Here is a 14,403-nt window from a genome sequence, read left to right on the forward strand (position 1 = left end):
GAAAGCTATTAGTAATTGTAATTCTTTGTGAATATTGCAAAAATAGTAAAAGATTAATCAAAAGTTTGAAATAAATGTTTGTATTTTTCACCTTTTGTATTAAATAATCCATGTCAGACAGTAATGATCGCTGCTTGTTTCATCTATCTCACAGAAAAGCTTATAATAAAGAAATATTTAGAGGTGGAGAATCGTTTGCTCTTGAATTATACCAGTAGCAATGGGATTCTTTTATGAAAAATTGTCCTTCTTTCTTACCACTTCTATCTTATAATCACAGACTGGTTTGGGTTGGAAGGGACTTTTAAAAACTATATACTTACTTCCAACCCGGCTACCATGAGGAGGCATCTTTCACCAGACCACGTTGCTAAAGCCCTGTCCAATTTGACCTTGAACACTTCCAGGAATGAGGCATCCACAACTTTGCAGGATATGATTGACTCTCAAGTGCACATTTCTGACTCATAAGTAATTTTTCAATTGTGAATATCCCCAAGTTCTTCTCTAAAGGACTTTTTTCAACCACTATCAGCCTTTACTGATACTGGTTATTGCCCCCACTCAAATGCAGGATGTTGCACTTGGCCTTTTTGAACTCCATGAGGTTCACGTGAGACCAATTCTCCAGCTTGCCAAGGTCCCTCTGTAAGGCATCTCTTGATGCTTCCATATTTAACTTTCTTTTAGGTGATTTCATAGAATCACAGGATGGTTTGGGTTAGAGGGAAGCTTAAAGATTTTTTAGTACCAACCCTCCTGCCATGGGCAGGGATGCTACTCATTAGATCAGATTGCTCTGGGCCCCATCAGCCTGGCCTTGAACACATCCAGTGATGGGGCATCCACAACTTTCTGGGCTATGGATAAATTTTCAGGGATATCAAAAAATTTCTGGGATATAAATTTTTCCCTGGGATATCAATAAATTTCAAAAATATTTTGATGCATTAGGGAGCTGCAGTAGGGATGCTATAGATCACGAAAATTGTTTTCCAATTTCAGGATATTGTATCCAAGTTAAGAGTATTTAAGAGTCTATATTCTCTATAGAACGTATGAGGGTTTGAGAACTTCCAGGATGTTTTGAGTGTAAGCTTCCAAATGTGATCCTGAATTTTCAGGGCTTGTGTATATTTACACATGTGTAGATTTAATAGAGAAAAAAGCTATCTATAACTCTCTTTTCTTTAAGTTAAAAATGCGTGTGAAACTGCCCTAAAAGCAGCACATTACTTTATTTGAAGCATTAGATAAATTCAATCAATCATACGTACCTCTCCCTTTACCCATGATGGGTACTGACTGTTTGCAGCAGCACTCAGCTCCATTAGTGAGGTACCACTGATGAGATAATGGAATTAGTGCAGGAAACTTCAGCTGAGCTACCTATGTCATAGCAACTTCTATTTTTTCTAGGACTACTCTTCAGATATTGGAAAAGTTTATTTCTACTAGTTATGCCTTCTCGTGATTGTGATATCCCTCCATTTGGTATTTTTTTTTATCCTCTGATATGGATGATAGAAGCATTGTTAAAACTAAGAATTCTGTCTAAATGCTACAGTTGCAATACTTATACTAAAATACTTAGGCTAAATACATTCATTTGGCTTTCCTGTGTTAGTCTGAAGTTCTTGCAAATAGGTAATGTTTTGCTGTTTCATTTGCTGTATCTTTTGTAGACATGGAAACTTTCATGATTTTTTTGAGTTAAACTTCCATTTGAACATGTTCCTTCCACTAAAAGGCCTTTTGTTATTTATTTATCTTTTCAGACTTCAAAAATGATTGCTAGAAAAATCAACGTTCCTCATCTGAATCAATTGTAAACTTTTCTAGCAATGACATTGACCTGGTTGTTAATTTGACAGTGTTTTAATGAGGCAGAAGTTTATAGTTGTCAGTTACTTGGCATACTTGCCTTGATTGTCTGCTTGATGTATGTCTGCTTGCTTTGTGGCGGTTCAATTTGACACTAACAACTGACCTTTTCAATTTTGAATTGACTTAACATTTCTGTTACTAGAAGTTTGAATACATAAAAGGCCTCAATATGGTGATTTTTGTATTTTTAGTGAAAGCTCTGTGTATTTACTTTTTGCATTTGTTGAAAGCAAAGGGTATTCTCCCTTTATCTTTCATAAAATCCAAAATTATGGAAAGCATACTTAAATATTTTTGGTTCAAGACAAGATTGGTAATCTTAGTCTGAGAATATAACTACAACCAGGAGTAATACCGAGTTTCTGGTTATGTTAAAGTAAGTGTACATCTTAAAGCTGTACTCCAGAAAATGTATATAGGGCAATCTGATACCTTGCGTATTTATGACGACAACTGAAAAAGTCTAATACTTTGGTTGTACAAGTCAGGGATGCAGGAAGTACAGTTCTGACACAACTAATTTTGAAGTATTTAAGACAGTCGTGAAAACAACAATAACAACAACAACAACTTGTTTGTTGTCCACTTCTCATTCTTATTGTAGAATCAGATGAATGCTTGTATTCTCTAATAATCAACTTTCATTACTATTTCTCAAGCAGGCTGTTTAACTAATGGAAGAATGCTGTTCTTCTGTGCAGTTCTAGTTAGAGATGCCATATCCTTGTAATTTTGGACATAGGACTGAGAAGAGATACAGTGGTGAAGAAAAGATGCAATTTTTCCTTTCCTGGTTAAGTTCCTGAAAAATGAACACTGCTCATCCCTGTGGAAACCTGAAGGTTCATGCATGTCCTAGGAGAAGCACTTTTGTGGCAAAGTAAAAGATCCTAGCTATTCATCAGTAGCATTAACCTCAGTAGTCAGGGAATGCCATTTAATCTTTCTTTGTCATCTAATAATATGAGGATGTGAGATGATATGGTCTGTCATATTTTGGTTAGCTGAATCACTTGTTGATACTTGGTTGTTCTTTGCTCATTAGGTCCTTTCCATAACTGCTTACCTAATAGGGTCAATCAGAACAAGCTTGCCTTACCTACACATCAAGATTGATAATAAGTATTTAAGACCCATGTAATTGTACATGTATGTGGATGGTACATCTCAAAAATATTACTTAGAATTTTTTGTGATTAATAAGGGAAATAATTAATGAGTATCAGTATAGTGTCTGTACCAAAGCCAGTTTAATACTGGCAAGTAGAATTTAGCTAAATATACATCATCTTTATAGCCTATTGTACAAATGCATAGTTGCAGTAAGAGTAAGAAAAGTGAAGTAGAAAATCTTACTGCAGTTCCTCTTATTCAAATAAGCAAGATATGACCGTCATGGTTTAGGACTGGTATTCTCCAATTTACTGTTCCTCCTGAAACCACTCCAAACCACGTGCTGCTTGCTTACTCGTCTCTCTCTCTCCCCTGCATCAGGCTGGAGAGGAGAATTAGAGGCACAAAAAGTAAAGATCAGGGGCTGAGATCAAAACAATTTACTGAAAACAGCAATTAGATAAGAAAACAAACAGTAACAGCAACAATGTTTATAATAGAAGTGTACAAGAGAGGCGAACTATTCACATGCGAACACTCACCACTATACCATGCTGAGTGTGACAATACCCAGCTGCTGCCATGGTAGCCCAACCCCTCAGGAACCCTATCTTATCTATTGAAGGAAAAAGCTGCTCTGAGCTACTGAGATATACCTGACATTTTTCACAAGTGAAGGACTGGATATATGTGTGGTTTTCAACTGGGAAAAAAATTCAAGTTTAAAGTACAGGCTGTGGAATCCTCAAAAAATGCGTTCGTAACATGATGGACATCACCTGTTAAAAGCAGAAGATACTAGAACTGGAAGCTGTAACTTCTGAATTAGCAGATTATGTCTGATCTCATCTATTTTTTCATGGAGGAAAGCATTCAACATTTTGACTCTCCAGGTGAACTGTATCATCATCCATGCAAAGTTATTCTCTACCAAAAATATTTTATCTGTATCCATCAATATAGGCTCATCTCTTGGATAACCAAGTCAGGTCTTGTAGATTTCCCTTCCATGTGGCAGCAGGACATTAAAAGCCTTCCAGATGGAATATACTCACAGAGTCAAAAGACCTTGGTGGACTGTACTTACTGCAGTTCTTGTGGGATGAGAAAGGGAACAAAACATCTAACTAGACGGTCAGATGAAGTGAAAGCTTTGCTCTTGGCTTTTCTCTGAAGAAAGGAAGGTGCCTCTACACACCTGCACTGCATGCCTGTTGTAAACAACCGGATACTCTCAAGGTGTAATTACTGTCTGGTTAGAGGTACCCCTCAGGAAAGAGTTGTTATAGATTGCAGTCCTCAGCATCTTAAGAAAATTTTAGTAGGTTCACCAGAGAGCTGTGTATTACCATATGCCTTTTGCTGTTGGAGCCTAAAATAATTTCAGTTTTTCAGGGATCTTCTCAAGGGTAGATTGACAAAATACCTTCACTGACCGAATTTACAGCACTTCATGAATTGGTCTTAGTTGTAGACCATTTGCCCAAAATGTTTTGGTTGCAATGACTTTTACCTTCTTAGGAAGCTAATTTACCTGACTTCACTAAATCTTGTACTACTTCATTTATAGCTCTTCATTTATTAAAAATGAGGCATCTTTTTTGATCTCAGCTTTTCCACCTTGTGTCCATGACTGAAAATTTAAAAGACTGTCAGTCTCTTTACAGAATCTTTTCCAAGGTAATTGAATACAAAAGAATGCAGTTTGGACCCACTCATCAGGAGTGCAAGTAGTAACTGATCTGTGTCTCAGCATCTGAGATTTATAGAGTTGTCACAACTTGAGTGTCACAGGCATTCTCCCTAAGTGTTATGTACTGTACCTTGAGACTGGTCAAGGAATGGTGTTACATTTGCGATAATGTTTCTTCAGATTTTTCTTAATTAGGAGCATTGAAGTTGAATAGATATTCCTTGAAATTGTCTGTAGTATGAATGCACATAAAGACGAGCACTTGAAGAAAATAATTACTTATCTGTAGCTTCCTTTCTCCCTTAAGAGGTTCTTTCAACTTTTTGGACTCTGTTTTCATCTACATAGATGATATGGTTTGAAGCTGGCTCCCTGCCAAGTCTCCAAACCTTACCACAAGAAGTCGCCCCACCCCCAAAACCTCAGGGAGAAGAGGGAGAAAAAACAACCAAGAAAAACCGAAACAAGAGAGAGACAGCTAAAGCAATATATATAAATATATTTACACTTATGTTACAGTAATAAACAATTGAAATATATATATAATTTCAGAAGGGAAAGGGAAGGGGGAAGGGAAAAGGAGCAAAACCAAAATAAAATATATATACCCTGATTAGTAGCCCAATATCTAGCAACTAAAAGAATTGGCAAAAAAACCTATCTCACTACTCTCCTTGGGACAATGGAGAGTCACACTGAAACGATCGCCGGCAACCTCCGTCTCCCAAGGTCAGCAAGGCCTTACCGGGCCTCGCTCCCCAACACGACAGACTCAACAGCAGGGAACCTGCACCTCCAAACCGCCAGAAGGAAAGAGAGCGAAGGCCTCTCCTCCTTTCTTCTTATAGCCTGGCTTACGTAAAAATCGTAGGGAATACCGGGTAAATCTGGACCCTTCCTTGGTTACAAACTGGTCACCAGGGAAGGCCTAGACCAAACTACCACAATAGACTAACATTGCTGTCAAGCAGGCCTAAATTATGCTTGCCCTGCCATGCACCCCCATAAGAATTTAGGTGAAATAATATCTAAAACCACTTTCATGCTCACATTCTTTGCAGTAGGATAAAGGTAAATGATTGTGGTCTGTGCTGTCGTTTAATTTTAGCATGTTCTTTTTGGAAACCTAAAAAGTGCTGTTGTTTCTCACAGTCTGTATCAAAGTAGCTTGGACATTTGGTTACTCTTGTGACCATATGTAAATTCAGCTCTTGGAATTATATATACTTTGAAGATGACTGATACAGTATCTTTCCAATATTTTGCCTGACCATGGCATAATACAGCATCATTTTCTAGACCATAAAAGGCTTTACAGTAAAGTATTTGGACCAGATTGCTTTAATTGTTTGCATAGTATGTAAGGTTCAAAGACAATCCTAATTGACTTGTGCTTTTAAAAAGCCCTTAAATTGCTGGAATTACTTGAATAACGTATTTCTTGTGCATTGAAGGAAGGTGTGCTGAGAAGAAAGAGGGTATAAAAAGGAAATAATGGCTGTCAACATGCTTATTTGTGATTAACAATAAGTTGTTCTAAAGACTTGTGAATCTGGACAGTGAATTCCTGCTGCTCCTGGCTATAGGTTTTCAAGATGGATCTCTTGATTCTTCAGAGGAGGGACTACTCACTAGCTGACCTTATGCTTTCTTCTGAGCTGAAGTAGTGGTTCCATGCAGTGTTCTATAATACTCAGTATGTTTAAAGAGTGAAGATTTCAAAAAAGAAGGGGAAAACCTGCATTCTGTTTTCCAGGCTCAGTTTTGTCTAATCAGCATTCCGTTTTTCAATAAATTTTTCGCTATTCACAGACTGTAGCCTCTACCATTTCTATTATGTCACCAACTTTTTATAGATATGTACAGATAAAGGTATATTTACAGTGATTTTTATATGTTGAAAATTGTTTTTTATCTGCTAAAGTGCTTTTGCTAAGGGAACTCAATATTTGTATAAAAACACAAAATTCAATGTAGTGAGAAAATACTTAATTTTTATGGAAATTTTTGAACTAGTGTTTGATATTGTTGTAACCTGTCCCAGGGCACAAAGGTAACCCAGGATCTTTTTAATAGATCCCTTGGTGCAGTTTAAAATGAAACAACACTGAATGACGGATGTTTGTAAATATATATATAAATATATGTAAGGTTTATTTTAAGGCAGTTTGGTTGTAAAGGAAAGCAGGTATGTAGCCATTTTGGTTATTGTTATTCATGGTAATATAACAATATCAAAACATAGCAATATGAAAGCATAAAAATATCATCCAAGGACATGTATATAGGAAAAAAAAAAAAGAAAGAGAGAGAAAGGATAAGATTGTGAAGATCTCACCTCCAGGTCTGCAAGACCTTGATTGTTGCACTTCAGTTGTCGTTGGTCTTGATCTGTCGGGTGGATGAGAGGGGAAGAAGCCCATGAAATACAAAGTCTAGTGGGTTAAAATACATTCAGGTTTTTGGTGGAAAGGCTTGACGCCTCTTCTAAGAAGAGGGGGCAGCTTTACTCTGGTGGAAGGCCTTCAGAAGATGGGTGTTGGGCCTTTTTGGGAGTCTTCAATGGTTTATGGCACATTCCAAGATATGACAGCTGCCCTCCCAGACTTTCATGGGGGAGGGAGTTTTACAACCCAGTAGTTTGTGTAAGAGAGGACAATTTAGCATGACAAGAGGCCCCATCCTGTCTCCACAGGACTCTGTCTCTTATCTCACTCATAGTCCACCATTCATCCCTCTGTTTTATAAGATCAAAGGCCATTACACACCCAAAAGCTGACCTCCTCCACAAGAATCTGGCTTCAACAAAGCATCCTGGAACCTTTTCACATAGGAATGTGTTGAGTCATTAGCCCTTAACAGTCTCAGTTTCTCACAGATATTTATAGCTCATGTGGCTGATCTGGAATTTATGTAGCTTAATTATAAGTTTACAGTAGTTTTATAATTAGAAATGATGTAATGTCTAATTATTTGTTTTATCTTTTTGATTGTGATGCATATTGAAATCTAAGAAATAAAATAGTTTATTATTTACTCTATTACAGGTAGCTTGCATGCAGCTCATCAATGCTCTCGTTACATCTCCTGATGACTTGGATTTTAGGCTTCACATCAGAAATGAATTTATGCGCAGTGGATTGAAAGAGATATTGCCCGTAAGCATCTCATAGTCTCTCTGCAGTACTATTTAAATTTTTTAACTATTTGAGCTTGAGAAGGGGAATGGGAGAACAAGTTCTAGTAAATTATTCTCAAAGGCATTTTATAAGTTTGGGCATGAGCAGGTAGGTATAAGAATCAGCCTAAAAATGAAAATGAAAAGGTGAAGTGTGCTCTCTGAACTTTATTATGATCCCTCAGGATTTTAGGACCTTGCTTAAGAACATGTGACGGACTGTTATGCAACATTTGTAAGCCAGGCTGAAGTCACGTTTACCTTTTGAATTTTTAGTTTAACTCATATATTCTTATAATTTTTAACTTTAAAATAATGTAGACTTAAGGAAGTTATTAAAATGATAAGGCTTATTTACATATGGAAATGCTAATTTTGCAAACCTTTCTACTGTTTCTTCTTTGCAGCAACTGAAATCTATAAAGAATGAAGCACTAGATATTCAGCTGAAAGTGTTCAATGAGCATAAGGAAGAAGACATGATCGAGTTCTCTCATCGCTTAGAAGATATTAGATCTGAACTAGAATATCCTTTTGAAGGCCAATGGCATCTTTCCTTGTATCAGAAACAGTGTGACCAGCAGGACCAGGGCAGTGATTGCCCCTCTATACTCAGCACTGCTGGGGACCACACCTTGAATCCAGTGTTTAGTTTTTGACCTCTCACTACAAGTTCATCGAAGGGCAAAAAAACTGGTGAAGGGTCTGGAGCACAAGTCTTAGGAGGAGCAGCTTAGGGAGCTGGGAGTGTTTAGCCTAGAAAAGGAAGCTCAGGGGAGACCTTGTCAATCTCAATGATTATTTGAAAGGAGGTTGCAGTGAGGTGGGGGTTGGCCTCCCAAGTAACAAGTGATTGGAGTGACTGGATGAGAGGAAAGGGCCTCAAATTGCACCTGGTGAGATTTAGATTGGATGTTAGGAAAAATTTCTCAGAGGTTGTCAAGCACTGGACAGGGTACCCAGGGAAGCAGTGGAGTCTCCATCCCTGGAGGTCTTTAAAAGACATGTAGATGTGGCACTTAGTGGCCTGGCTGAATGGTGAACTTGGAGTCTTTGACTAACAGTTGGATTTGATGATCTTGGAGGTCTCTTCCAACCTAAATGATTTGATGAATTGAGCAAGAGAAACATGAAGAAAATAAAGCGTATAATGGATATTTTTCTGGTGTACTTATGTTTAAAGAAGTTATCATCATTGTCAACATTAGACTGAAATATTTTATTCTTTGTTCTTATTCTCCTTAACACTTTTACTGAAGTAAATGATGTTTACAACATGGTGTGGAATACAGTTAAGGACACTAGTGCTGAAGGATATTTTCTTTCTATTCTCCAGCATCTTTTGCTGATAAGAAATGATTATTTTATCCGGTATGTTTAATGCTGTGGTAAATGTTAATTATGGATTTTTTTATCCTTCAGTCATTAATAGAATATTTCTTCCATAAATTTAAGGATAAATAGGGTTTAGTCTTTCTGGATGGATTAAAATTTGTAAATATTCCTTTGTGAACTCATGTTTAAAAGTATCAGCTTTGCAACTTTATATATAAATATAAATAGAAAACTGTTGAGATCTGAGCCTTACTGACTGCAAGTATAAGTGATCAGGAGAGATTTCTTAATCAGTTGTAAATTGTGGTAGTAACATTGTGATTTTGTGGTGTATTTGAGTCAAAGGACTAAATCAAGTATGCACAGAAGTTCACTTTAATCTAATGTATGCTTAATTTAGAGTAACTTTTGGGTTGGCATTGAGTATTTTCAGTAGACATAGGTCAGTGTGAACAAATTTGTGTCTTCTGGAAAATTCATCAGATAAATTACAGGGCAACAGTTTATAAAACCTTAAGTGTTAGAAGCTGCCAAATACTTTTCTTCCAAAAATCTGCTTGTGTTGTTTTTGAGGAAGCACTGGAGGAACCAGGTATGAACTGAACAAGGAAGGAGAGCCATCTGCTTTCTGCACAGCATTCTGCATAACCTTGCATTTTGGGCAAGGTCTAGCACACATGTACTTTTAAAGGTTAAGGGTGCTTGCCTGCTATGGGTACATCTGTGCTAGACCTCTTCCACCTGAAAGGGTTTGAATTCACAGCTTGTGCGTTCTGGGCAAGTTACCCAGCTGTCATACCCCCTGGCATTTTAGAACAAGGTGTGTTTCATTCCTCATACTGAAGCAGGGCTGCAATGCATTTGTAGTTACAAAAGTCACAAAACTAGACAGAATCAAGCTGAAGGAAGAGCCTTCTCTTTGCTGAGAGGAAACAGGAAGTAGTCTTTCCTTCCTGTATTTCCGTAGGGGGAGAGATACAGAGTTTATACTATAAGAATGATTTATCTTTAGGTCCACTGCTTTTTCAGGCTTTGTGTAAACTGTTCTTGTGTAATAAACTGCCAGATGTGTTTGTCCTTTGAGACTTTTGGGGTTTGCACCTACCTTTCTATGGAAATAATTCAGCCCAACGCCCAAAACTTTTAAACTTACTGTGTTATAGACAAGATTTCAAATATAGGTTGATAAATAAATATGCAGTAAAATAGCTCATCTCTGTCTTTAGTCCACAGTATTTCAAATTAATTGAAGAGTGTGTGTCACAGATAGTGTTACACCGAAATGGAACAGACCCAGACTTCACATATCGTAAAAGATTAGATATAAATTTCAGCCACTTACTAGGTAAGTACTGTGTTTGGAAATGATTACAGTATCATACTTCTTTTTATGTTCCAAAATCTAAGTTCAAATTATTTGTGTGATTAAGAATCTTATGTTCCCTGTATATGTTTAAGTGTGTTTGTTGATTTTTTTCAAGATATTTGTGTAGATAAAGCAAGATTAGAAGAATGTGAAGAGAGGGCTTCTGAACTTTCCAGAAAAGTAAGTAATTTTTTTGTTATGTGATCATAAGGTAGACACAGGGGATTACTTAAGAGATTAATGAATGATGTAACTGAACATGGCATAGTTTTTAACTTCAAATTACTATTAGTTCTGTGTTAAAGTATAAATTTGGATGTTCCTTGTGGATTAGGAAGCAAAATGGTGTAAAGTAGCTAACCTTAATTGAGAATCTTTCTACCATTTATTTTAAGGTTTCGTGTACAACTCTCCCAAAAAGTCAATTGAATACTTTATTTGAACAGTTATAAGTTTCTCTAACAAGAGAAAAAAAATGGACTTGTTTGTATCTACAGACTTCGTATTACTGTACATCCATTTTTTTTTAAGCTACTCTGTGTAATACCAACTTGCAATACATTACTACTTTATGGCATTTCATATAGTAAAGGTCTGTAGAGGTGATACAGATGGTGCTTCCACTCAGCAGACACATGAAAGTTAGAATAGAAGATGTGTTGTGTGTGTGTCCTTAGTATTGTTAACATGTGAGTTTTAGCAAGCACAAAAGGAAAACTTGAAATTTAAAGGAACTATGCGGAACTGACTGGTACCAACAATTTTATTTCTTTTTCTTTTTTCTTTAGTTTGAAAAAGATTTTGTAGTTCACCAGGAGACCCAGGCCCTACTGCAAAAAAAAGAAGAAAGAATCAATGAACTTGAGACAGAATTACAAGCTTTTAAATCACAGGTATGAAACAGTTTAAATGAATGTATGAAGTATTGTTTTTGAAAGGGACTTCATTTTTCACGTTCTGCAGATATTGATAGTACAGCTGAGGATTTTTTCAAAGAATCTTTGTTATCGATTATTATTGCATGTGAGTTTCCTTTATTTCTGTTTTATAAAAATAATTGTAATGTGACATTAATTAGCTGTGTGAGTTCCCAGATGATCCTTTTATGCCTGAGCTCTGTTAATTAACTAGTTTCTTATGTTTTATTTGGGTTTTGCTTTCAATGTCATATATTTCCAAAGTAATTAACCACATAGGGTAATAGGTCTTATGCTTTTAGATTAGCATTCTTCATTGTGATCTTTATCCCTCCACAGGAAATTGCTCATTATGCAGTTTGCTTTACTGAAGCCTTACCATGGATATCCAGCAGTGAAAGAAATAACTGTGGCTGGATAAGAACATTTCCTGATAATTTTTCAATTTTCAAGCATAAATTGATATTTGAAAATGTGATGCAGAGGAATAGTGCAGATTTTTGAGAATATTACTTGAGTTAGCTTGTAACTGCTTCAGCTCTTAAATCTGTCTAAGGAGACTTTGTGACCCGGTGACTTTTCCTGTGTCTTATTTCCTGGAATAAGAAGCACAGTCTAAAAATGGCTAAAGGAAGAGCATTAGGAAGACATGCATATAGGTGGATTTTTTATAGTACTTTTTTTACTACATTTGAGGGATTTTTTTAATACTTATTAGCTTCTTTAATTTTCTTAGTGAGGAAAAGTAATTTAACTCTTCTTTGGTCTGTTTAAAAATGTCATTCACATTTCTTGTCAAAACTAACTGTTAATGTCAAACATTTAAAACCAGCAATTACAGAAATTGTTGCATTCTGAAAAACCAAATGTAGTAAGAGTTGTATATCATTCATTAAGAAAGTATTTTTCTGTGTGTATCTTGAAAACAAATACTTTTTGTAAGCGAAATTGGTTTTCTCTCCTATTTTGCGTTTTCTGTTGTTCACTGTATTAAGTATAACTTTTTTTTAAATGCAGACAGAGAGCATAATGTATGATTTTGCTCACTAACTGTCATACCATGAATTATCCCACTGTCATTAATGGGATACATGAAAAGTTTTGTAAATATCAAGTAATTGATTACTGCAACTTAGTACTCTTAAATCTGTCTAAAGAGGAAACTTTGGCTTCCATATGGCATCTGTTGCTACTTAGCATGTCAACTTCCACCTCTAATGACTATTTTTCTCCTGGTATGATTCCTTTACTCTCTTCTTGCATTTGGTATGTGTTTATATATTTCTTTCATTACCAGAACCTATCAGTTCAATGTCTACTTGTCAGTGGAAACAATGTTTTTATTCAGAAATTCAAAACAATAATACCTCTGTGCATGTGTTTATTTGTATTTATTGATATTCAGCTATTTCCTTTTAGAAATATTAAATCCTTTCCTTATTGTAGTTCCCTCAGTTTTTTAAAAATCAAAGGGACTGTTTCAGGTCATAGTTAGTTGAAAAACTGATTAGTGCTATCAACAGTAGATAAATATTTCTTATTTATTCCTTTGTTGTTTTTATCAGATACCTATTTATTGATGCTTGAAGGTCTGTGATAGAAGTTCTTCAAATAGTAGAAATAAATACTTTTTTAGACTTTTCAAGCCTATCTTGATACAATATAGATGTCCTTACTATACAGAATAAGAAACTGGTGTGTAAGGCAGCTTTATTTTTTGGAAGGATTTTTTTTTCATCATTGCTTTGTGTTTTCGGTTGTGTAGAATCAGAATGCTCGTATATTGGAAGATAGCTGTTTTTCAACAGAATTACTTATCTTTTCCAATTCTGCTAATATGTCCTTATAATGTTTCTCTGTAATCTGTAGGATAAATACGAACAATAGAGACTGGGATGTTACTTTTTTTAAATTTGATCTAAACCATGGTAGTCTAGATAAAATCTCTTTAAGAAACTTATCAGACCCTTTTTTAAATCGTGGTCAGTGAAATGTGACAGATGGGATACAACATTTCAGTTTGTCACTTTTGGTGCATTCCCAGGTCTGCTTCAAATATTGAGACTTTGATTATGAAATCAAAAGCATGTTGGTCTCATTGTCATTCATACTTGATTGTTCTATAAATGAAAAATGACACTGACGTTCAGCTGGCTTTCTGGATTTAATCTATAAACTATGATTGTTATAGAATTTTGTTGATAAAAACGTGAAACTGAGTAATAATATTTTCCTTATCAGTATGGCTCTGTGCCACCTGGTTTTCTGCCATCAACATGTGGAGATGCCTCTGTTGTTCCACTGGAAGGTGCAGGACGACATCAACTTCCACCACCTCCTCCTCCACCACTGCCTTCTAATGGAGCAATTCCACCACCACCGCCACCCCCTCCTCCTCCACCACTTCTGAGTGGCTCGGGAGCTCCTCTGGCTTTTGGTGGTGCTCCTCCACCACCACCTCTACCAGGCCTGCCTGGAATACAGTGGTCCCCGCCTTCCTGTGCTCTGCCGTTCGGAATGAAGCCTAAAAAAGAATTTAGACCTGAGGTTACCATGAAAAGACTCAACTGGTCCAAGGTAGTATTGATTAATGGCAAATACTGCGTGTAAAATCTGACATTGAACTTAGGGTAAATAGATTGTCAGGAGTAAGACTAGATAAGCAATCAATAAGTTAGTTAAAATTATGTAATATATGAATACTTTCTTGCCTCTGGTTTTTTATTATTTTCTGAAAACTGTATTTCATTGGTTCATCTGGGCAAGTATCTGTTGACTTTATGAGATGCCTGGAAAAGTCAATTCTACAGTTCTAGATCAACCTTGATGCCTGCATGCTTCCAGAGTCCTAGTATGCCTTGTATTTTAGCAGACTCTTTACGTTGGATCAGTCACTGCACTGTACTGATAGCTG

The 14,403-nt window shown here is 36.2% G+C and overlaps 1 protein-coding gene across 3 annotated transcripts in view; it reads left to right on the plus strand.

Annotated features, from left to right (window-relative positions):
* The window catches only part of DIAPH3 (diaphanous related formin 3), a 206,110-nt gene that overhangs the window by 36,697 nt on the left and 155,010 nt on the right, over nt 1–14,403 (plus strand). For all 3 annotated transcript variants that reach the window (XM_039381538.1, XM_039381539.1, XM_039381540.1), the window contains exons 9-15: nt 7,741–7,851; nt 8,279–8,397; nt 9,126–9,242; nt 10,433–10,551; nt 10,688–10,752; nt 11,361–11,465; nt 13,731–14,066. In XM_039381538.1, coding sequence (XP_039237472.1) covers nt 7,741–7,851; nt 8,279–8,397; nt 9,126–9,242; nt 10,433–10,551; nt 10,688–10,752; nt 11,361–11,465; nt 13,731–14,066 — 972 coding nt within the window. The remainder of the gene's footprint in view (nt 1–7,740; nt 7,852–8,278; nt 8,398–9,125; nt 9,243–10,432; nt 10,552–10,687; nt 10,753–11,360; nt 11,466–13,730; nt 14,067–14,403) is intronic.

The sequence above is a fragment of the Pipra filicauda genome, unplaced genomic scaffold, assembly GCF_003945595.2.
Source record: "Pipra filicauda isolate LSUMZ 115617 unplaced genomic scaffold, ASM394559v2 scaffold22_size4397567_pilon, whole genome shotgun sequence".
In the NCBI taxonomy this organism is placed as follows: domain Eukaryota; kingdom Metazoa; phylum Chordata; class Aves; order Passeriformes; family Pipridae; genus Pipra; species Pipra filicauda.